Source organism: Lissotriton helveticus, chromosome 7 (assembly GCF_964261635.1).
Source record: "Lissotriton helveticus chromosome 7, aLisHel1.1, whole genome shotgun sequence".
Lineage (NCBI taxonomy): Eukaryota > Metazoa > Chordata > Amphibia > Caudata > Salamandridae > Lissotriton > Lissotriton helveticus.
Genome location: NC_136068.1, coordinates 1,611,665,809 through 1,611,690,637, shown reverse-complemented (window position 1 = coordinate 1,611,690,637; position 24,829 = coordinate 1,611,665,809). Strand labels below are relative to the sequence as shown.

The window sequence follows — 24,829 nt, the reverse complement described above, 5'->3', positions numbered from 1 at the left end:
TCCTCGGAAGTTCATCAAGAACAAGACGGATGGTCGCTTGGGACCGGTTCTGGAGTACTGTAAAGGACTGGGGATGGAGGTTGTTCATGATTATACTGATACCAATCGTCATAATATGTGGACTCTGCCTGGGTATTCAATGTTTGCCACCTCTGTGCTCACTGTTTGCTAACTGTGTTTGCCCTAAGACTCCGAACTTCGAAGCCGAACGCATGAAGGCTTTGTATGACCTCGAAATACGTAATATAATGGGGATAGATATAAATTGACAAGCTGGCTAGATATGTTGAAAAGGGAGGACTGTTAAAATCTAGATCGTGGCATAAACATTATCGGCGCCATCTTGTCTCTTTTCAGACCCATACGTGCGCGTAAGCAGCAGCCATTTTGAATGCCATGGCCTCTCTGCCCACTGTCGATAGCCAGCGCGTCTCTCCCCCTCACTCTCTGGCCTCGCAAGCATCCCCCGCGCTCTGATAGACCCAGAACTCTCCTGCTTGGACCATAAACGCACCTCCAGCGCGACCCTGCCTCAGAGCCACATCCCGTGCTGAACCCCCACACTCCTTTCATCTCTTTCACACGAACGGGCCTTTGATAACCTCTTCCTCCTTGTCCGATTGTCCGACCCGTTTCCAGGCCATCACCTAGCCCAGCAGATGTAGTTTATTGGCCCCTACAGTAGGAACCCGCCTCACATCAAAGGAGTGGGGATTAATCAATGCCTTCACACCCCTAGATCCGACCGATCACCCGCATTCCTGTTCCCAGCGGAATGTCCAGCTGCGCGATAGCCATCACATGCTGAGATCGGGGTGGGAACTCTACTGTAGATGTGTGTGGGAACGGGCCTGAACCGGGGATTCCGAGGATGTCTTTCTGTACTTCAAAGTAATAACACGGATGTACTGTATGCAATAAAGCCATAAACCTGTGTATAAGAGGCCAGGCCTCAGAGATGCAGTTAGAGAGCACCTCGAGAAGATACTTTGTTGTCTGATTTGATGTGTTCTGCTCCGTCTGAATAAAACTCTGTTTCCTGCCTTCCAGTCTCCAGCGCCTGCCTCTTTGTTTGGTATTTTCGGATGGTTTGAGAGGCGGCTAACGCCGGGCAATACTTAAAGGTTAATGGTCGATATTTGCCTCACCTTCAACAACAGGTGATAGCTTTGAAGGTGCCAGCGGCCATCATGATGTACTGGCAGCCCAACGACGTGGGGGGGTTCCGCCAGACCCATCTTCCAGCGTTTCTGAATCCCAGACACTAGAGCCGCGTGGAGCAAAAAGTAAACCCTCGGTAGATCGAAGGCCTTTTGTAGGTCGTGAAACGACAGCAAGGCACCGTCCCTATACAAGTCTCCTATCATGTGGACCCCACGGTCCTCCCAAGTGGCCAGCGCCGACCAGTCCCCGCCATGTGGGAGGGCAGTACACATGCCCAAGGGGATCTCCGGTGCATAAGGAGTATGAAATCCCGCCCGCTTCTGGCTACGAAGCCAGCATTGGCGAAGGGTGCGCTCCTCCAAAGTCAGCTGGTCCAACCGAAGCCCCTGCTGGAGCACTATGAATGACAGGACATGTCGCTGTATAATCCTGCCCTGTGAGCCGTCTGGGCCCCTAAACTCCCGCGCCACAGCCTGCGTGAGCCACTGTAGCTGTGCTGCCAGATAATACCATTCAAAATCCGGCACCGCCAAGCATCCTTCCTCCCGCGACCTAAGCAGGGTGTTCAAAGCTACACGCCTCTTGCCAGAGCCCCATATAAACCCTATCACCATCGACGCAGCATCCGGAAGAAAGAGAGCGGAATCCACACCGGCAGTGTGCGAAAAAAATAAAGCAGGCGCGGGAGGACCATCATCTTCAGCAGTGCTATTCGTCCGGCCACAGACAACAGGAGAGTGCGCCAAAACCCCATACTGCCCCTGATGCCTCTCAGCGCTCTGCCCACATTTCCCTCATACAGGAGCGAGTGGTTGTGATAAATGTAAACCTCGAGGTACGGTAGACACTCCGATTCCCAGCGTAGTCCCCTAAGCTCCGCAAGCTGGGCACAGCGGGGTGTCAAGGGGAATAAACAGGTCTTAGACCAGTTAACTCGTAGCCCGACAATTCGCCAAACTCTCGGAGCAAGGCCCGCGCACTCCGCACCGATGTCTCCACATCAGCCAAGTACAGCAGGAGGCCGTCGGCATATAGGGAATATAGTGCTGAACGCCGCACAGTAGCACCCCCTCATAATACCGTCCCTGTCGAGCCCGTGCTGCCAGAGGCTCAATCGCCAAAGCGAAGAGGAGCGAGGATAAGGAGCAGGCCTCCCGGGTGCCTCTTTCCACCGAGCATGCCGCGGATATCGAACGGCCCGTACGGACCCTAGCAGTCGCGGAATCATACAACAGCTGCGTCCAACGGACGAAACCGTCCCCCAACCCGAACCGACGGAGCACGCAGAACAGATAGGGCCACTCCACACTATCGAACGCCTTTTCGATATCCACCGAGAGCACAGTCGCGCCCGAGGGGCCCTCCCCCTCAACTTCCATGACCCGTATCAGGCGCCGTATACACGTCGAGGTGTTCCGCGTGGGGATGAATCCCGACTGGTCCGGGTGTACCAAAGAGCACATATGGACAGATAACCGCGTGGCCAAGATCCTGCTCAGCACCTTATAGTCCACAGTGAGCATCGAGAGCGGGCGGTATGCCATTCTTGCCGTAGGAAGGCCGCCCTTCTTCAACAACGGCACTATAATCGCCTCCCTCGTCGACACCGGTAACCTGCCCAGTTCCCACGCTTCTCCATACACCTGATGTAGTTGAGGTGCTAGGAGGTCAATGAATGCGGCGTAGAACTCCACCGGTAGTCCGTCACCCCCTGGTGTCTTCTTTCTGGCCATGTGTTTAACCGCTGCTCTAATCTCCCCCAGGGTAATAGCAGCGCCCAGGGCAGTTCCCTGCTCTGAGTCCAACCGCGGCAGCCGAGCCTCATCCAGGAAGGCATCCAATCCAGCCGGGAGCGCAGACAGTCTGCTCCGATAGAGTTCTGAGTAGTAAGCCAGAAACTGATCATTAATTTCCTGTTGGGAATGAACCAGTTCCCCGGCAGGTGTGGTCAGCGACAAAATCGGCGTGCCCCTAGGATGGGGGTTGGCCAGCCACGCCAACAGCGCACCGGCCCGGTCCCTCTCGGCGTGGGCCCGGACCATGTACTCCCGGTAATCATGGCAGCGAAGACTCTCCACTTGGGTGGCTACCCGCTCCTGAGCCGCCAGCACTTCCTCCCTATTGCCCCCCTCCACGTGGCCAGGCCTCTCCACCTGCCGAAGTGAGGCCTCCTCTCGCTCTACATCAGCCAGCAGTGTCCTACGTACCCCCGCTGATGATGAGAGGCACGCGCCTCGTACCACCACCTTGAAGGCGTCCCATTCGGTCGCCCTAGTAGTCGCGGTACCCGTGTTATCCTGAAAGTTCAATGCACTCCTGCAACTCCGTGTGAAATATCGGGTCTTCCAGCACCAGTGGGTTCAGCCGCCACGTGGGGATCGGCTGCCGCTGTCTGGACCAGAGGACCGTAAGTAAGCAAGGGTTGTGATCCGAGATGGTCCTCGCTAGGTATTCACTGTTGCGCATGAGTTCCTGGGCCCCAGTTGAACAAAGAATAGTGTCAAGGCGCACGTGGAGATCATGAGGCACGGAATAAAACGAGTAGTCCCTGTCGACGGGGTGATGGGCCCGCCAGGCGTCCAAGAGGCCCCATTGCTCTTGCCAGTTCCTCCGGGCCTTGCCCACCCTGTGCACCACCGACTGATCTACCGGGGGGTGAGAACGATCTATTTCCACATCTACCACCCCCCATGAACACAGTTCCCACCAACATAGACGCCAACCTCTTCGACAACGCCGAGAAGAACGCGGCCTGATCAAAGTTAGGGACATAAACACTGCAAAGCGTAACGTCTCGGCCATCCAGACGCCCTAGCACTGCCACAAACCTCCCCTCTGAATCCACCCTCGTCGTCATGGGCTGGAAGGGGACACCCGCTCGCACCCAAATCAGCGCCCCTCTAGCATGAGCGGAATAGGTAGTATAGAAGAGTTGCCCCCTCCATCGCCGCTGCAGCGCTTGCCCCTCTGCCAGAGTTAAGTGCGTTTCCTGCAGAAAAGCTACCTGAACCCCCCTGCGCACCAGGTATGCATGCACCTTATACCTCTTCCTCATGGAGTTGAGCCCCCGCACATTCCATGTAACACATTTCAGTTCCAGTCTAGCCGCCATCTATAGGCCTATAGCGGAGTCCAGTCCCTGTTAACCCCAGCGGCACACTGACAAACCCCTGCAACATTTAACAACCCCAACCAACCCCCAACCCACCCACCCCCAGAACAGGCGCCAAACAGTTGTTACCCATCCAAACTTTACCCCCGTAGGCGAGGGAAACTCTGGGAACTACCAGAGACTCACAAGTTATGTGAGATAGAGGGGGGACAGCAAGAGACCCACCACACCGTGATAGGCCGATCCCGACTAAGAGAAGGCTTCCCCCCCGCCCAGCAGCTCCCCCGCCCAATTGAATTCACAGTTCCCTAGGGCCCTCGCGTGTGCCGGCAATACCCCGGCAAAACAGGGAAGGGGTCATACCCAGCGCCCCAGAAAGCAGGGCCCCATCACCCCCGGTAATGTCATCCCCATAGGCTGAGCACACCCTCTTACTGTCCCTTGCTCAGCCTCCTGGATATCACTCGTCCATTAGTCCATCGGCCGTTTGTGGGGTAACCTGAGGCAGCTCCCCAGGGTCCTTCTCCGAGCCCCCATCCGAACCTCCTATGTCTGCTTCATCAGAGCCCAACCGGGAGCCCGAGTCCATCACCAGGGCTCCGTCGCTGCTCCAGAGATGATCGACACCGCCTGCAGGGCGGCCTGCCTCTCCCGTTCCGCCTGCGACTCTGGTGGGGGACCGCCTGTTCTGCTCTCGCTTCCGGTTGCGCCTGCTCCTACGCGGCTTCGGTCCGTCCTCCGTAGCCTCCACCCATGTACCTGCGCCATCCTTGCCCGCTCTGTACCGTTCCAACCACTGCCAAGCGTCGTCCGGTGTGTCACAGAACGTCGCTACTCCATCCACCAGCACCTTCAGGCGCGCCGGGAACAGTAGAGAGTACTGCACCCCTTCGTCGTGGAGGGCCCTCTTGACAGCGACGAAGGAGAAGCGGCAGCGCTGGACCTCCTGGGAGTAGCCGGGAAAAAGAGACACAGATGCATTGTCCACCTTGTATGGGCCAGCCGACCTAGCGTGCCGCAGGATAATGTCCCGGTCTCTGAAATGTAGCAGCCGAGCTATCACTGGCCGGGGGGGACGGCCCGGGGCTGGAGGTCGGGCCGGGACCCTGTGAGCTCTCTCCAACGTGTAGAAGTGCGTCAGACCCTCAGGGACCACCACATCCTGCAACCAGTTTTCAAGATATGAGACCATGTCTCCCACTTCGACATTTTCGGGCAAACCCACCACTCGAATGTTATTGCGCCTGTTGCGCCCTTCTGCGTCAGCCGCTCTCCTTTCCAGTTGCTGCACCCTGCGCGCTAGGTCCTCCAGGGTGGCGTCCGTCGCTTTCCGGGCCGGTTCTAGCGTCTCCAGCACCAGCTCCGCAGACTTGTCTCGGTCAGCGAGCTTGTTGTGGTCCGCCTTCAATAGGCCGAGGCCTGTGGAAACCTGTGCAATGTCCTGGCGCAGCGCTTCTCTCGTGTCCCCTATGGCTTTGAGGATCTGGTCCATCTGTTGCTGTTGCAGTCCTGTGGTCTGGCCGTTCGCCGGACGCTGGTCGTGGGCCTGAAGGGAGTCCTCAGCCTGATCCGTCGAAGCCGTGCCCGCTCCCTTCCGTGGTTTCCCCATGGCGCGCCACCGGATCTCGCAATTACGTCAAGCGCCAGGAGTCTGTCTCGGGGAGTGCCCGGGCTGCGACGTGCGCCTCTGCCCCGCGGATCCGGCCGAGCCAGGAACCAGGACCGCGTCCACAAGGTATCTCTGGGTGGTGCAGCAGGTCCACAGGCGCTCGGTGCACAAATGGGGGTCCCACTCGCTAGTCCCCACGTCTGCCGACGCGGTTCACCAGTAACGCCAGGCCTCCCCGGCCCCCTGATGTGCGCCGGGAAATCCAAATGACATATCCCACGCCCGGGGGAGCTCCAATGCGGCCCCAGGCCCTCACCTGTGCGCACTGGGGTCTGTGGCAGGAAGTTCGTGGCAGGGGGCCAGCCACGTTGTTGTATGGCGTCCAGAGGTCCTCCTGTGTACCGGGTCCCGTGGCGCAGACGTCAATGTGCCACTGCCCGCGTCCACACCGAGCCAAGGGCAGGGCCCCCTCAGTTCAATCTCGGGCAATCTGAGTTTCCACCGGTCTCCAGCTCTCCAGCACAGCGCCCGTGTCCTCAGCAGGCCGAGCGCCGCCCCCGGGTCCCAGCTCCAGGGTGGGCCCGCTCCCAGGTCGGGATCCTCAGCTCCGGTGCACCAGACAGCTGGCCACAAAGCAGAACCGCACCTCTCAGCGCCTGCCCCGCCGGGTCCGCCAAAGTCAATGTCCCCCTCGGGAGCACTCCACACCGCTGCCTGGGCGCGGGGACGCCACAGCCCTTTCTCGTCTGGGTCCTCCGTTCATGGCTGCTGTCCAGTCGTCGTCACAGGCACGCGGGCACTAGCGCTGGGTGCCCGCGTCTACCCCCGCCAGAGGGCCATCTCCTGGGCTGCACCGACTCCCGCACATCCGCGGGGGATCGGGTCTCTCGGCGGCCCCTCGGTAATCGAGGCCGGGGAGCAGTAGGCCCTCGGCAAAATGGCCGGCCGCCGCAGTCTGGGCTCCTTGTCAGCCGCCGATTTCAAGGCAGCCGCGGGACCCTTCGAATGCCCAGCTGCCAGCGAGGTGCCCCGCGTCCTCCAGGAACCACGCTGGGTCGGTGGTTCCGCTGGGGAGGGAATCGAACAGGATAAATGCCGAGATTGGCCCGGAGCTCGGGGCTCAGGCGACCATGCTTGGCGGAGTCCAAGCCACGCCCCCCCCACGCTGTATCTATAAGATACGGCGCATTTCTGTCCTTTTTCCCTGCGCTGGCGCACAATGGGGTGCCTGTGCCAACACAGGCACCTTTGCACCATGGTGCAAGGGTGCCTGCGTTGCGGGGATGATTATTTACAGGAAGGGAAACCTTTCTGTACAAAAATAATCACAAGAGCCTTTTCCTCTTTCTGTGTGTGCTGCAGAATGCAGCACACACAGAGATACATGTCTCCTTCCTTTACAGACTTTGCAAATGTGCGGCACTTTACAGCACACATACAAAGAGGGAAAAGAGTTAAAGTCAGTCTATGAATAGTATTTTGTACTAGAAAGGTATTGCTCCAGTACAAAACCTACACTAGACTCAACGAAGACACTCAAAAGGGGACTAGAGAGCCATATATCTGTAAATATGGCACGCTCCTCCTCTCTCCTTTTCACACAGCGCATTTGCGGCTGCTGCACTGAGCTGTGTGAATTAGTGGTAAATCTTGCCCACAGTTACAGTTCTGCAGAGAAATTTTACAGGTACTTAGGACCTCTGCTCCAACAACTGCCAAGGGCAGGACTCTTTTTGACCCAACGACTGCCAGAGGGAAGGACCCTCTCAACCTCATATAGCCTGCTGCTGTTGGTTCCGAGAGGTAGAGCTAGAGTCTGACTTGCTGAGTTCTGCATGTGAGAAATGAGCATATCCAGTCAATATCCTTTCCATGGATGCCGGCGTCGTGAAGTCTGGTGGCTAGTGTCTAGTGGGGGACAGTGTTGAAGGCAACTGAGAGGTCCAAGGGGATGAGGGCTGCCGTTTGGCCCTGGTCAAGGAGGGAGCGGATGTCATTGATGGCAGCGAGTAAGGCGATGTCGGTGCTGTGGTTGCTAAGGAATCCGGATTGGGAGATGTCCATGATGTTGTTGGCTTCAGTGAAATTTGCTAGCTGGGTGTTGCAGCCCTTTTCGATGACCTTGGCTGCGAATGGAGGCAGGGAAATGGGCCTGAAGTTCTTGAGGTCCGTCTGGTCTGCGGAGGATTTTTTCAGGAGGGGGTTGACTTCGGCGTGTTTCCAGTCATCAGGGAATGTGGTGGTTTGGAGGGAGCAGTTGATTGTTCAGCATAGTTCGGGTGCGATGGCCGTGGCGGCTATGTGGAAGATGTGGGGTAGTCAGGGGTCTGAGGGTGCTCCAGAGTGCATCTTTAGGGTGCCTTCTGTCGTGAGTGGGGTCAAAGTGAGTCTGTTGCACAGGTCTTCGGAGGTTGGGACATCTGTTGTTTAACTGTTGGGTTTGGCAAATTTCTTGATGATGGAGAAGAGTTCTCTGGTGTTGTGGGCGTTGGTGAGGATTATGTCTTGGAGGAATTTCTTCTGTGCGTATTTGATGAATTGGTGGTGTGTTGTGGTGGCTGCTCTGTAGGTGGTGCGTATTTCTGGGGTTCTGTTTTTCCTCCACATCTTTTCGAGTCGCCGGCTGGAGCGCTTGGATTCTTGGAGTGCAGAGGTGAACCAGCTTGCTTTCTTGATGGGGCGTCCTGTGGCTTTCCTTAGGGGGGCAAGTGTGTCGGCGAAGTTTGTGATCCAGCGGTGGAGGTTGCCTGCTATGGTGTTATTAGCAACTGGTGTCGTTGGTGGTGGGGTTCTGATGAGGGTGGAGGTGAGCTGGTCTTCGGTGATTTTATTCCAGCTTCTATGGGGGAGGTGGCGGGCGTGCTTGTGTACGGGTGAGTTTTCTGAAGGAGTAATGGATGCAGTGGTGGTCTGTCCCGAGGAGTTCCATGGTGTGGCTGTATTAGACATTGTTTCCTTCTGCAAGGACGTGGTTGAGTATGTGTCCCGCATTGTGCGTGGGGGCAGTGACCAGTTGCTTCAGTCCTATGTTGGCATGGTGTTCTAGGAGGGTGGTGGTGTTGAGGTTGTTGCGGTTGTCCAGGTAGACGTTTAGGTCTCCGAGTAGGAAGTATTCAGTGGAGGTGAGGAAGAGGGGTGCAATGAGGTCGGCAAAGGTGTTGGTGAAAGGAGCGCGGGGGCCAGGCGGCCTATAGATGAGGGTTCCGCTGAGAGCCGTTTAGGGTTGATCTGGATGTGGCGATGTTCCATGAGGGGGGTAGTATCGTCCGGGCCGGTGGTTGGTATGCAGAGGGTATTATTTCTTTCTTCATTCCACTAATAATCTCAGGAAGGGATTGCTGTACATGAGAAATGTGATACCAAGATGTTTCATTTTTAAAGCACTAATATCTAGTTATAAGCCTAAATACATGAATACATCTAAATATGTGCAAATAAGGCACTGGCAAAACATGCAGCGATAAGTAAACACTCAATGTGGACATTTAAATTTTTTAACACAAATTTTATTTTCTAAAATGTTCTCCCAAATAGCAGCACTCAAGTGTCACCTCGTTGGTTGTGTGCCGAGCTCTGTAACTTAGACGGGGTCGAGCCATCGGTCGTGAGACGGGGTTGTGCCATCGGTCGTGAGACGTGGTTATGCCATCGTTCTTGAGACGCGGTCGAACAATTGGTCATGAACACAAATCCTGTTTTCCTGCAGTGTGCATAAGGAACCCAACAGAAATGGCATCCTGCCTGGTAACTAAGTCTTCCAAAAGACCCAGATCCATACAGATTGAACAGAGTGTGCTCCAGGCTTCGTGGGTAGAAGAAAACGTTTTGTGGAATGTCCAAAAGAGAAAGCTACTTGTCTCCTTTGTAAATAACATGTTAATGTCCTCAAAAGATATAACCTGGAGCAGCACTATAAAACCCAACATTCACAAAAATCTTCCTAATGTCCTCAAAACCGCATTCTGCGAAGGTGGCATCACTGAAGCAGCCCTTCTATCCCAACAAAAGCTATTTCTGTGCAAAATGAAAGATTCTGAGGCTGTAACTGAGGGATCCTTCCAAATATGCTACTTACTTGCAAAACATAAAAAGACATTTACAGAGGCAGAGCTGGTTAAGAAATGCGTTCTTTCTGCAGCAGACATTTTATTTGCCAACTATTCTAATAAATCCAACATTATGAAGGAAGAAATGCGTTACTTACCTGTAACAGCAGTTATCCAGTATTGGTATCTTTCATAGATTCACATGCCTGAATCATTCCCCGTCGTCGGGGTGGGAGTCCCCGGTAAATAATTATAGTAATGTCACATGGACATATACTTAGTACTAGGCCAGAGGCCTCACATTAGTAGCCTATCTAGGTCCTTATGTAAAAAGGACCAAACTTTGGCCAGTAGCCAATCAGCCCTTATCACCCTCCTGACCTTCCTGGAAGGAGCCCTTGTCCCTCAGATTTTCGTAAGCACTGTGCTAAGTAGTACCTACTGAGAAGACTTAGGTGAGCCCTTCCAGGGGAGGCGGGTGGGTTGCATGTGAATCTATGAAAGATACCAATACTGGATAACTGCTGTTACAGGTAAGTAACGCATTTCTTATCCAGTATTATGGGTATCTTTCATAGATTCACATGCCTGAATCAGAATAGGAAGCAATAATGAGCACATTTCTCACATACATCTTGAAAGACATAATAAACTTATCATAAGTTGTTACACAGTTTACATGATTCTCACAACCTGATAAGAAATGTGCGATAAATTACCTGGAAGGCGGGATGATAGGAAGAAGGCTCACCTCTAATGAAATAGATGACGTAGGACCGCCTGTCCTACTGCTGCATCCTTCATAAGTTCAGAATCCAAGCAGTAGTGCTTGGTGAACGTATGCGGCGTCTTCCATGTCGCCGCTCTGCAGATGTCGACAATGGGTACCCCAGCAAAGAGCGCCATGGAGGTGGCCACCGCTCTAGTGGAGTGTGCTCGAACCTTTGAAGGCAGAGGATGGCCCGCCTGTTGGTGACAGAATGCAATGGCCGCTGACATCCATCTGGAAATGCTCTGTTTTGTCAATGCTAGGCCTTTCCTGGGCCTGCTAAATGCAACAAACAATTGGTTAGACTTCCAAAATTGCTCAGTCCTGTGTATGTAGAATTTGAGACATCGCTTGAGGTCCAATGAGTGTAGAGATCTTTCAGCCGCAGATGATGGATTTGGGAAGAAAGATCTCAGGACAATAGGTTCATTGAGATGGAAAGAGGACGGAACCTTTGGTATAAATTTTGGATTAGTCCTTAAAATGACCCTGTCATTCTTAAACTGGATAAAAGGGTCTTGCAAAGAAAAAGCCTGCAGTTCACTCACTCTCCTTGCTGACGTGAGCGCCAGTAGTAGAGCCGTTTTCCATGACAAATATTTAAGATCTGTTTTGTGAATTGGCTCGAACGGGTGTTTCATTAGTTGAGCCAGTACCACATTTAGTTGCCATGTAGGTGGTGACGCTCGCACTGGAGGGAAAGTTCTGAATAATCCCTTCAGAAACTGCTTGACCAGTCTGTTGGTCCATAGTGAAGCGCCACACGAAGAACGTCTTAACCTGGAGATGGCCGCCAGATGGACTTTTATTGAAGCATGTGCCAGCCCTGAATTGGCTAAGTGGAGCAAATAGCGCAGAATTTGTGCTGGAGTAGAAGTGAACGGATGCAATTTCTGAGCCCTACACCACAAACAGAACCTTTTCCACTTAAGGGAATATGTCTTATTAGTACTGTCAGCCCGGGCCCGGGCTAGAACGACTCTACATTCTTGTGGAAGATCTAGATTCTGGAACTCTCTGAACTCAGGAGCCAAGCCGATAATTTGAGAGATGCTGGATCCGGATGTTGGACTTGTCCCTGGTTCATTGTAAGGAGATGTGGGCATGTCCTGAATAGAATTGGAGGTTCCAGCGATAGAAGGTGTAGTTCTGTATACCAGTGCTGGCGCGGCCACGCTGGGGCTATCAGAATCATGGTACAACTCTCTGCTTTCAATTTCCTGAGAACCCTTGGGATCAGGGGAAACGGTGGAAAGGCGTAAGCAAAGACTTTGCACCATGTCATCGAAAAGGCGTTCCCTAGGGACCTCTTCTGGGGAAGCCAGCTTGCGTAATGTTGGCATTTCGCATTCGTTTCCGTCGCAAAGAGATCCAGGTGAGGCTTGCCCCAACGGGAGAACACTGAGTCGAGCGTCATCTGGTCGAGCTCCCACTCGTGGCAAATTGAGCGCTGTCTGCTTAGCGAGTCTGCCAGGGTGTTGTCTACTCCTGGAACATACTCTGCCCTCAGTGAAATGTTGTGCTGGAGCAGCCACTTCCAAATTTGCTGAGATTCGCGAGACAACGTTTTTGATCGAGTACCTCCCTGTTTGTTTAAGTAGTGCATTGTGGTGGTGTTGTCCGTCCTCACAAGCACCGGGAAGCTCCTGATTCGGGGTAGAAATGCCCGAAGAGCTAAGCGTACTGCTCGTAACTCTAGCAAATTGATGTGGAGTTGTTTTTCTGCCACTGACCACTGACCGTGTACTTGCAATTCCTGAAGGAACGCTCCCCATCCTTCCAGTGATGCGTCCGTGGTTATGACATAAGGGGAGACTGGTAGTAGAAAAGGAAGGCCTTTGTTCAAATTGTTGCCCAGAAGCCACCATCTCAGAGCCTTTTTCATGACCTGAGTGATCTTGATCCAGTCGTCGAAGGATCCTGTACTTTGGATCCACTGATTTGTTAAAGCTTCCTGTAGAGGTTGCATGTGGAGGCGACAATGCGGAATGAGAAATATGTTGGAAGACATCATTCCTAGCAATGACTTGAAGAGTCGAACCTTGACTCTCTTTTTGGTCTGAATTTGGACGGCCAGTGTTCTCAGCTTGACCTGACGTTCCCTGGAAGGGAAGGCTTTCTCCTGTTGTGTATCCAATGTCGCTCCTAGGAAATTGAGACGTTGTGATGGACGTAGATTTGACTTTTCCTGGTTGAGCGTCAGGCCTAAGTTCTCGAAGAGACGAAGGCAGGCGGTAGAGGACTTGGTCACACCTGTCCGAGTAGGAGCTTTGACAAGCCAGTCGTCCAGGTAGGGAAAGACTTGATGATGATGCTGGCGAAGGTATGCTGCTACCGGAGACAGACACTTGGTAAAGATGCGTGGAGCTGACTTTAGGCCGAATGGTAATACTCTGAACTGGTAGTGCCTGCCTGCCACTGCAAACCTCAGATATTGTCGATGACTCTTGTGAATGAGGATATGAAAATAGGCATCCTGGAGGTCCAAGGATACCATATAGTCTTTTGAATTGAGTAGGTGTAATACCTCCTGGAGGGTAACCATACGAAAAGACTGCTTCTTGAGGTATTTGTTTAGGTTTCTCAAATCCAGTATCGGTCTCCACTGCTTCTTCTCCTTTTTTCTGATCAGGAAAAATCGGGAGTAGAATCCTCTCCCCTTTTGTTCTCGAGGAACTCTTTCCACTGCTTTTTTCTGAAGCATTAGCGAGAGTTCCTGTTGAAGTATGTTTAGATTTTTGTGTTGCGCCGGACATGGTGGATTTGGAGGAGGATGCTCCACAAACTCCAGAGTGTGTCCGAAGCGGACTAACTGCAACACCCAACGATCTGTAGTAATTTTCTTCCAATTGTGAAGGAAGTTGGTAATTTTTCCTCCAACTGCGAACTGTGGAGAAGAGGTGGAGGCCAGCTGGAGAAAGCAGTCATTGACGTCTGTTATTGTCTTTCTTTCCCCCTCTTCCTCGAAAGGACGACTTGTTATATGAGGATTGTCCTTGTTGTTGTTGCCTCTGCTGGTATTGAGGTTTGTACTGCTGGGAAGAATTATAAGAGGACTTGTAACCCTGATAGTTGCCACGAGACTGTTGTCCTCGACCTCTGGAGCCTCGAAAGGAATTCTGCTTGAATTGTAGAGTGCCTAGGGCTTTCGCCGTTTCGGTATCCTTCTTAATGCCTTGCAGCATGTCGTCAATATGTTCACCGAAAAGGCGCTCCCCATCAAAAGGCATGTCGAGAACTTTGGCTTGCACTTCAGGCCGGAATGCTGTGGCTTTAAGCCAGCCCTGGCGCCTTAAAACTGCTGCTCCCGCCAATTGACGGAACCCTGTGGAAGCAATATCCAGGGCTACCTCTATCATCTCTGAAGCAGAGCGTTCACCCTCCAGCAAAATCTTTTTAACCTCTTCTTTCTGGTCTTCTGGAATCGCCCCCAGATATGGGGCTATATCTGCCCATATCTGTCGATTATAGCGACCTAGTAATGCCAGAGAAATTGCAGCCCTGATTGATAGGGCGGACATGGAGGAAAATCTCTTGCCAACGGCATCAAGCTTTCTTCCTTCTTTATCAGGAGGCGCGGTCATTGTCGCTGACGGATTGCTGGACTTCCGCTGAGCGGCCTGAGATATAACTGAATCAGGTTTAGTTTGACCAGTCAAACATGCGGGTGCAGTGTCTGGGGCTTTGTATTTCTTTTCAAGTCTAGCCGGCACTGGAATGAGAGAGAGAGGAGTTTTAATTATTTTTTGTCCTTGCTCCCATATATAATCGATTACTGGAATGGAGCGAGCTGATCTCCTGAAGGGTTCTTTGAAATCATGAAGAAAACAGTCCTTCGTTTCCGATTCTATTTGGATGTTGAACCTTGCAGCCGCTCTTCCTACGATATTATGGAATCCCCCTAAGTCCTCAGGGGTTGAATCGTCCTGTACTTGGTCTGGGGATATTGGATCTGGGTTAGCATTATCATCAGAATCCATATCATCGTCATCATGTATTTCGCCTTCTTCATCTTGGGCCTCATCATTTCTCACTTCCTCCTCATATTCATCCTCATCCGTAGGGATTTGAGGTGGAAATGTCTCTTGCTCCTGATGCACATCTCGCGGGGGTGGCCGCTGTCTACGTGTAGGAGTTGTTGTTTCCTGTGGTACCTGTACACCAGAGGCAGGAGAAGATGATGGAAATCTTTGTTTATAGTCTGAAATAAGAAATTGGAGGTCAGAAACAATTGAAGCTGGAAGGCACACCATAGGTTGAACAGTAGTATGCTGTTGAACTGTCTCCTGAACTGTAATTTCCTCAAAATCTTCATAGTCCGAACTCTCATGAACTTTGATGTTGAGATGAGAGGGACTGGATGCTATGGGAAACATGTGGTCTTCAGGATCTTCTGTTTCTAAAAACTGCGTTGGCAACAGCTGTTGGACCTTGCTGGGTGAAGTCATCTCTGGTGTAACCAAACATGATGACATTTTAAACCGTGTATATATACACTTCAATGAGGGAGAGCCCTTATTCGTCGACGGTGGAGCATCCACCACTTTTGATGATGTTCCAGGTGTTTTCCTCGACTGCATTGACGCCATTGAAGTACTCGTCGACGACGACCACGATGTCTTCGTCGACGGCGGCGCCGACACTGTAGCCGTCGACGACGATGCCGTCGACGACGACGGCGTCGTCGACGGTCTCGTCGACGGTGGTGTTGTCGTCGACGGTCTCGTCGACGGTGGCGTCGTCGACGGTGGCGTCGACGACTTCGTCGACGGAATCCTCGACGACGAGGAAGTCTTCGTCGACGGCTGTATCTTCGTCGACGGTTGTATACTCGTCGACGATGGGATCTTCGTCGACGAGGAAGTCTTCGTCGATGATGGAATTTTCGTCGACGCTGGAAGCTTCGCCTTCGTCGACGATGAAGTAGACGACGACGGGAGCGCCGTCGAAAGCGACGTCGACGGTTTTGTGACTGGAATTACAGAGGGTATTGACCTACCCATCGTCGACGACGTGGAAGTAGTCGATGCCATGGAGAAAGTAGACGCTGTGGAAGTCGAAATGGAGACTGTCGATAATGTCACAGGCAGGCTAGACGACATTATAGCAGGCTTCTTGAAGTCTGTCATTTGAAGTGAAGGCATGACCTTAGGATGACTCTCCATGGACTTTGGCTTCTTGTGAGGAGGCCCCACAGACTGAACTGGAGATGTCTGTCTAGGCCTTTTAGGAGCGGAGTGGAAGCTCCTGAAGGAACACTCGCTCTCACCTGAGGAGACTACCTGCTCTTTGTTCTTTAGTCTCTGGAGCCACAGAAGCAGGCACCCTTCCCTGTCCTTCAACGTCTTGACCGGGAGAGTGCGACAAATCTTACATTCCTTGGCAGAATGCTGAGGATAGAGGCAATACAGGCAATCTTCATGCTTGTCCTCTATATGTAACCTCATTTTACTACAAGAGGCACAGGGTCTAAAAAGCCCTTTTTTAGGAGTAGTAGCCATAATAACTGTCAAAAAATCCCTTTTTTAAGAATAAAAGGATAAAATCCAAAGATATAGGAAAAAACCTGAGCAGAGCTCAGTGGAGACTCCCTTCAGCACGACGTGCGGTAGAAAATCTGAGGGACAAGGGCTCCTTCCAGGAAGGTCAGGAGGGTGATAAGGGCTGATTGGCTACTGGCCAAAGTTTGGTCCTTTTTACATAAGGACCTAGATAGGCTACTAATGTGAGGCCTCTGGCCTAGTACTAAGTATATGCCCATGTGACATTACTATAATTATTTACCGGGGACTCCCACCCCGACGACGGGGAATGATTCAGGCATGTGAATCTATGAAAGATACCCATAATACTGGATAAATAGGTGCATTACAACTGTCAGATTCCACATGCACACATTGAATTGAGTTAATAGGTAACAATGTTCTAGCACAGGTCATCAATGCAGTCAAGCTGTCCCCTTTCTTTAGCATTGCTGTTGATGAGTCAACAGATGTAGGTGATGTGGCTCAGTTAATGGTTTGGGGGAGGTATGTGGAACAAGAAATCATTCCAAAGAAAGAGCTACTCTGCCTTTTGCCATTGCATGGTCACACAAGAGGAGAGGATGTATTAACCAGCATGTGTAATTTCTTCGAATCTCATCACCTGCCATTTAACAATCTTGTATTACTACAGATGGGGCAACCACCATGACTGCACATGAGAGGGACTTTGTATCTCTGTTAAGGAAAAAACATAAATCATCCACTTTAATGGATTATCATTGCATAATCCATCAGGAAGCATTGCGCTCGAAAATAAAACAAAGACAACTAAATGATGCTATGAAGCAAGCAGTAAGAATTGTTAATTATATTCAAGCAAAAGCACTCAACCACAGACTTTTTAACTTATTGTGAAGGATGCTGAAACTGAATATGCAGACCTGTTGCTGCATACTGAAGTTAGGTGGTTGAGCGAAGGTAGAGTGCTAGAAAGGTTTATTATTTTGCTTCCAGAAGTTGAACAATTTGAAATCAGTCGAGGGCAGTCATTCCCAGGATTGTATGACTTGCAATGGCTCCATTTTCTGTGTAACATTTTCTCACAATTCAACACTGTCAATCTATCACTTCAAGGTAGACAAAACCTAGTGTCCTCAATGATAAGTGCCGTATACTCCCTCGAAAGTAAACTAGACCTGTTCCGAGAGCAGCTGGACGATGGTGATCTCACACACTTTGCTATGTTGCAGGCTTTAACCCAAAGGGTTGAAAAATCTCAGGAAATGTTGTTGAATCTCAATCTCTGTGCTTATCTGGGGGAAATTTCTGGGGACATTAAGAGGCAATTTTCTCAGTTTAGAGTTCTCACCCCACTTTTTAAGCTTGCAGAAAATCCATGGATGGTTAGTGCAAGGAATCTTGAAGCTGTTGCTGGGTTTGAAAAGGGAACAAGCTGAGCTGGATCTAACTGAAATGCAATACAGCTCTGTGCTTGAGTCCTCTTTCTTGGGGAAGGAACCAGATGATTTCTGGCAAAGTGTGCATTCTGAATAATTCCCTCTTCTTTTTACCTTGGCACAGAAAATACTTTGAATGTTTGGCTCTGCATATGTATGCGAGTTTTCCTTTTCCACAATGGGTGTTCAAAAACATAAATTAAGAAACAAACTGATGACGCACATCTGAATCACCTCCTGAGACTTGCACTTTCTGAAAAGGTTCCAGAGTACAAGAAATTAATTGCGGACATGAAGTGTAAAATCAGTGCGTAAATTCTTTGCATTGGAAAATACTTTTACTGCATTATGTGTGCCTTTGTACTTGCTGTTCCACATTCACTAAAAGGCCTTCAAATCAGAGTAACACTTTTTATGTAGCATCTAGACTGGGAGACTTGCACAGCAACTCTTGCACACAGGTGAACACTATGCATGTCTTCTTCACTGAATGTATTCATGTGTGATATGAAGGATCTACTTGTACCTCAGCTACTTTCCGTCTTTGAATAGTAATTTAATTGACATTTCTCCAACATTACCAGTGATACCTAATCCGAATGCATTAAGTACATAATCGAAATGCTACTTTATCAGAATAAAAGATTTCTTTTTTTGGGGGTTGATTGTACTTTCAATTAACAGAGCTTTATCATTCTTACATCAATGTGTGTGATTTATACCACAAGGGGCACATTTTCTATGAATTACCTAAACATCTGTTGGAATTATTACACTTTTTAGTTTTTCACAATGCAACATTCTCTCAATCTTTGTAACAGTTTATTTGAAGAGGTTCTTTTGTAAATTTCATGTGTGGTTTCTCTCCACATGGTACAATTTGTCCATCAAAGTCTCCACCATGCCATTTCCTGCCCAACTTAGCCCCATCCCAAATCACCCCACCCGAATCTCTCCACCCACACTCCCTTCCCCCATGGTTGTATGTGCAGCCACTGGTGATAACCCAGATAATGCATTTTGGCCCCAGAGGAAATGTTTGTGAGTACTGATGGATTGAACACATGGTATTATGGCTGTGTCCACAATTTGCACGTGACTAACATGTTCACTTCTCAAATTCCATATTCAACTATACTAATTCACCACTAATCCTTTATGGGTTCCGGAGTGGCGTGCTACTCGCCAGAAAAGCACTTCAACACCCATCAGGGGTAACAAATGCTATATGAATGCAAACCTTTCTTCCCCTTTTATCCCTCCGCTATCCTTCTCACTCCAAATAACTGACTAATATCCACCACTGAAATTACTTCATATTTCACCATATTCATTCACCACTAATCCTTTATTGGCGTCCTGAATAGCGTGCGTCAACACCCCATCAGCGATATATAAAAACAAACCTTTTTTCCTCTTCTATCCTTCTGCTATCATTCCAAATCCAAATAACTGACTAACCTATCCACCACTTAAAATGTACTTGCATGTTTCACTATACTAATTCAACACTAATCCTCTATGGGTCCCGGAGTAGCGTGCTACTCGCCGAAAAAGCACTTTGACGCCTCATCAGCGCTATATAAATGCAATTACAATACAATACAATGTGCCATTCTCTAGTGTTTTATTTTGCAGTACCAATCACAAATCACACATTCAGCCTTGTGTGTCTTGTCTCATTTACTAGTTTGACTACATGTTGCCTAGTGATTGGCCATAAGATTGGATTGCGGTGTACTGGTATGACCAACAGACAGGTCTACCAGTATTAATGACATGTCTGTATGTGTCATTTCTGATTTCACAGCTCTTCTTTTGGCCCCAGCTGTGATACATCAAATGGGAGTACCGCAGTGTATGTAGTTTTTCTCATTGTATGACTGAGTGAGTGTGTGAAAGTGAGAGTGGTAATTATTGGAGAAGAAGACCACGGACTCCTGGTGGGGCAAGAGATGGCTGAAAAATGTCAACTGAATCAAGGTATCTGGAAACGTTAACACTATCAGGCACTCACCGAATGTTCCCAAAGAAGTGAGTTAGATACAGCTGCTGATTCCCAACTCCCCTACCAGGCTAGAGTCGCCTATTCATTTTAGAAATAATCAAGGCAACTGGAACCCAATGGGGGAAAGAGGAGTGGGAGATAAAAGACACGGCTCTGGATCTTTCCTTGGAAGACCGCTGCCTGGAAATACGCTGGACGTCACTCCCTGGTGGACGAAATTAAGATTAGTGATGTAAAGTACACTGATGTCCCAAATATCACCCAGTGATTTAAAGGCTAACCTGGTTCATCCCCTTTCCCTGCCTATTTGAAGATTTCCCAAAATACGTTGAATGGTAAGGACAGCAAAGGCAGGTATATGTACAGGTAGTGAACTATTGGTCTATCTAATATGGATATATGAGCTTTACATTCATTAACGCGACATGAAACAATGTACATACCACGAGGTATACCAGGAAGCACCTAGTATCTAAATAAATATGTCTTGTAGAAAATAAAGGTAGGTTATATCATGAACACAAAATAAAACCTAGACACATGCTCTTAGACGCTATATGGTATGTGCATGCTGAAAAACTTCACTGTTCTTGGAAGAAGGCTACAAGTAACTAGGTAAGTTAAGAACAGTCATATACTAGGCCACATCATAATCAATCATGTAGACGTTTATTCATGGGAATAACAGTCTTACCAAGAAAACATTGGAGTCTTTTGCATGCTGTGAATATAAGCCATAAACAATGTCAGAATACCTTTGTTTTTATGGGCACAATTCAATTGTCACAATTCTATGTATCCATTTTGTTACAGAGCATGATATCACAATGATGCCAACAGGAAGTAATGCAAAGCTTGTCTGGATGTTGGAAGAAGACGCATTTCTCAACACAGAAAGAATGCGAGCGCAATTACTGCCTTCGGAAATTAAACAGAAATCATTTCTTGTTTCAGGTCTCAGGTACGAGGAGAACTGCGGGAGAAGATGTAGGCAAAGATGTGGACAAAACCACCTGAGAACAGCAGCCAGGAATTGCTGATGAAGCAGAGAATCAGGAGAGGCAAACAGGAAATCAAGCGCAGTGGAAGACTGGAACGACAAGCGTTGTTTCTGGCTTCCTCCACGTCTAAATATTATTCATGATCAAGATGGCTGCTGTCTCATGACACCAGGCGAGACTTCGGCACTCCGTTCTAAATGATTACATCTTCTCCTGTATTGCAGGTGCACACTGCCCACCGATATCAGCCAGAACTCTGCTTTTACCCCACGATGGACCCAAGGTAGGTTCACCGTATAGGCAGGAATGACAAATACTCCCTGAGATCCAGCCTTCTGTTTTTAAAATATATTGATGTGGGTACCATTGCAGGGCTTTCGATTCGATTGCGATCCCCCACATACCACTACCAGGTAGGTCCACAATCACCACCTAAGAGTTCTCAACTAGGTTGATTGATCCGATCTGCCGCCTTCTTACAACAACTGTTGGGCTGATGTAGACAACCCTATGATGAAGCATGACACCTGGCTGCTGCGGGAGGGTATGTCTACATTTTTCAGGAATGGCCAGGCAAATTCACATTTCCAAATCTGACAATCAGATCTGCTAAGATTAAGTGAACCTTTAACGTCATAGATCAGCTTAGAGGGAACACTGTTACCTTGGGCAGCCATGCCTCTCTTTATCCCTTAATTTTGTAGGCAGATGGTATAGTCTAGGGTGGGGAAGCCAAGGAGACAGCCGGACGCAGGGACTGGATGCCATAGTCTGGGGGTGCTTTGATCATCAGAAAATATTATGTGGGCTTGAAGGTTAAGTTGGAGCCGGTAGAGAGTCCCAGAGCCTCTCCACCGCCTAAGACTTGTATCCATCTTAGCAGTAGGCTAGCCCTTCTGTAGTCGCTGACCCCAGAAAAGGATAAGTTACTTACCTGTAATCCTAGTTCTCTTCCAGGAGTATCCTCATCAAAGTCATAAACACTGAATATTCCCGCCCATGTGCGGACCCTGGAAACAATATAAAAATATATATGGAAAAACATATATATCTCTCTCCACACATATGTATGTACATATATTATTTTTTCTCATACCAATGCAGCCCCAAAACTGAGGCTAAACAATGTAATCACTCATACATGCACTGAAATTAGCAAGGAAATAAAAAACACATTAGGTCCAATAGCCCTTGAACTTTGTGTTTTAATGAGTAAAAACACTCATAAATCCTGAAAATTGCTAATAAATAGACGTTGTTAGCCACAGCCTGCATTGAAAAGCAATAACATAGAAAATGAACGCATTTTCAACAAAAACTGGCACCGTGCCTTTAAGGCAGCCATGACCCCAGGCTTCCCATCATGCCTCGGGGTGACAGTTAGGTCAGTTGTTCTTTGCATAACCCTGAAGTCAGGGCTCAACCATAAGTCATAGATGCACCAATCTCATTTACCTGGGGAGGCGGGTGGGTTGCTTATGACTTTGATGAGGATACCCCTGGAAGAGAACTAGGATTACAGGTAAGTAACTTATCCTTCTCTTCCAGGGGATCATCATCAATAGTTATAAGCACAGAATAGAATAGCAAGCCCATCAACCACCTGCAGGTAAATGAGAAGTACATGACCTAACCAAAAACCAATCATAACAGCCAAGAACTCAGCTCTTAAACAGATTCCGCAAGGAGGCCTGGCCTACCTGGGTATCTGCTCTAGTGTCAGAATCAAGACAGTAATGTTTGGTAAATGATATATGGACGGACCTCCAGGTCGCCGCCTTACAGATCTCAGACATGGGCACAATATTGAGAAAAGCCGCAGTCGCAGCTCTACCCCTGGTGGAATACGCCTTGGGAGAAAACCTGAGAGTCTTCTGCGCCAACTGGTAAGCAAGCTTGATACACAAAAAGATCCATCTCGAAATAGAATGTTTCGAGGCTGCATGTCCTGTTCTGATCGATCCATAGTTAACAAATAGTTGATCAGACTGACGTACAGACTTGGACCTATCCAGATAGAATTTTAAAACCCTTTTCAGGTTCAAAGAATGCAAAGCCCTCTCAGCTGGAGTAGAGGGATTGGGAAAGAAAGGGGGCAGAGAAATGGTCTGATTGACATGGAAATCTGACACCACTTTAGGAAGAAAATACGGATGTGTCCTTAGTACCACTCTACTCAAATGAAACACAGTATAGGGTTCTTTGCAACAGAGAGCTTGGATTTGGCTCACCCTACGAGCTGACGTGATTGCCACCAAAAAAGCAGATTTCCAGGAAAGGTGCTGCAAAGTAGCTTTATGAATGGTTCAAAAGAAGGACCCATTAGCTTTGATAGCACCAGGTTCAGCTCCCAGGGAGAAGGAGGACGCACTGGAGGGTACACTTTTTTCAACCCTTGCAGGAAGTCCTTTACAGCTGGCAACTGGAAAAAAGAAGGTTGTGAAGGTGACCGCCTATAAGCTGTTATAGCAGCTTAATGCACCTTAATAGAATTAAACTTTAAACCTGCCAGATATAATATATAGTGAAGAACTGCTTCTTCCTGACTCTTAAAAGGATTATGACCATTTTGCAAAAACCACATATAGAAGCGCTTCCATTTGCATGCATAAGAATGTTTTGTGGAAGGACGTCTCGCCTCTTTTAGGATGGACATGCAGTCCTGCGGCAGTCCTAGATGGCCGTATAGTATGACCTCAGGAGCCATGCTGCCAAGCTCAGTGACGGAAGGTTGGGATGATGAATCCTCCCGTTCATCTTGGATAACAGGTCCGGCCTGCATGGTAGCCTATTGTGAGGAGTCACTGACAGGTGAAGCAGGTCCGTGTACCGCCACTGTCTCGGCCAGTCGGGGGTAATGAGTATCATCGTTGTGCACGAGTGTGTCAGCTTGCTCACCACCTTCGGGATCAGCGGAAGGGGTGGAAAGGCGTACACAAATTTCCCTGACCAGTCTATCAAAAGGGCATTCCCTTTCGATCCTGGCCGGTAAAACCTTGAGGCGAAGTCTCGGCATTTGGAATTTTCGTCGTCCGCGAACAGATCTATGGTGGGACGACCCCAAGACTGGAAGAAGTCTTCTACTACTGCGTCGTTGAGAACCCAGTCTTCCTTGTCTTCGAAATGCCGGCTTAGTGCGTCTGCCCTCACATTCTGCTCTCCTGGGAGGTGGACTACTGTGACGGACAACTTGCGAGTCAGAAGCCAATGACAGATGCGTTGGGCTTCCAATGAAAGAGTCCTTGAGCGTGTTCCCCTCTGCTTGTTCCAAGTAGTACATTGTGGTGGTGTTGTCTGTCTGTACTAATACTGAAGCTTCTTGAAGCGAGGGAAGGAACGCTTTGAGGGCTAGGTGGACTGCTCTCAGCTCCAACATGTTGATGTGGTAGGTACTTTCTTTGGAAGACCACAGAACCTGCACTTGGAGCTGACCCATGTGTGCTCCCCAGCCTTGCAGAGACACATCTGTGATCAATGTCTGTGCAGGAGGAGGTTGATGGAACAGAACACCCACCTGCATATTCTGCTTCTTTGTCCACCACGGAATGGAAGCTCGAGCTGCTTCTGACAGAGTAATCTGGTCGTCCCAGCGAGCTGACTGTTGGTCCCATTTGTCCTCCAGATCCTGCTGAAGAGGACGCATCCGAAGCCTGGCATTCGGGACCAGGTAAATGCATGATGCCATCGACCCTAGCAGGGAGGCAAGCGAAGTACCAGCTGACACTTCTGAGTTATAGAACACTGTCTCTCCTCCGAAGGAAACACCTTTCCTACTTCGGAGTCTAGCAGAGCTCCTAGGAAGTGAAACTTCTGGGTGGGCTGAGAGACTGACTTGTTGAAGTTGACATGAAGTCCCAGCCGCTGACAGAGCTCGATGCAGGTCTGGAATTGACTTCTTACACTGTCTGGGGAAGGACCTTTCAACAGCCAATCATCCAGGTATGGGTACACGAAGACCCCCCTGCGGCGTTGTGCAGCCGCTACTACTGCAACACACTTCGTGAACACCCGGGGAGCTGACTTCAACCCAAACGGAAGGACTTTGAACTGGTAGTGGGAGGTCCCCACCCGGAACCGAAGGAATCTCCTGTGATTGAGGTGTATCGGGATATGAAAGTAGGCATCTTGTAGGTCCAGCGAAAACATCCAATCTCCCCTCCTGAGATGTGGATATATT

General features: G+C 49.6%; 1 protein-coding gene across 2 annotated transcripts in view; it reads right to left on the bottom strand.

Annotated features, from left to right (window-relative positions):
* LOC144770598 (insulin-like growth factor 3.L) overlaps window positions 1-24,829 on the bottom strand; it is a 146,892-nt gene that overhangs the window by 34,478 nt on the left and 87,585 nt on the right. Inside the window, exon 4 of one of the 2 annotated variants that reach the window (XM_078655261.1) lies at window positions 19,261-19,856. The exons of the other annotated variant lie outside the window; for it this stretch is intronic. Within the exon in view, the coding sequence (XP_078511387.1) occupies window positions 19,720-19,856 (137 nt within the window). The 3' untranslated portion in view covers window positions 19,261-19,719. Of the gene's footprint in view, window positions 1-19,260; window positions 19,857-24,829 lie in introns of those variants that run through there. 2 annotated transcript variants of the gene reach the window in all.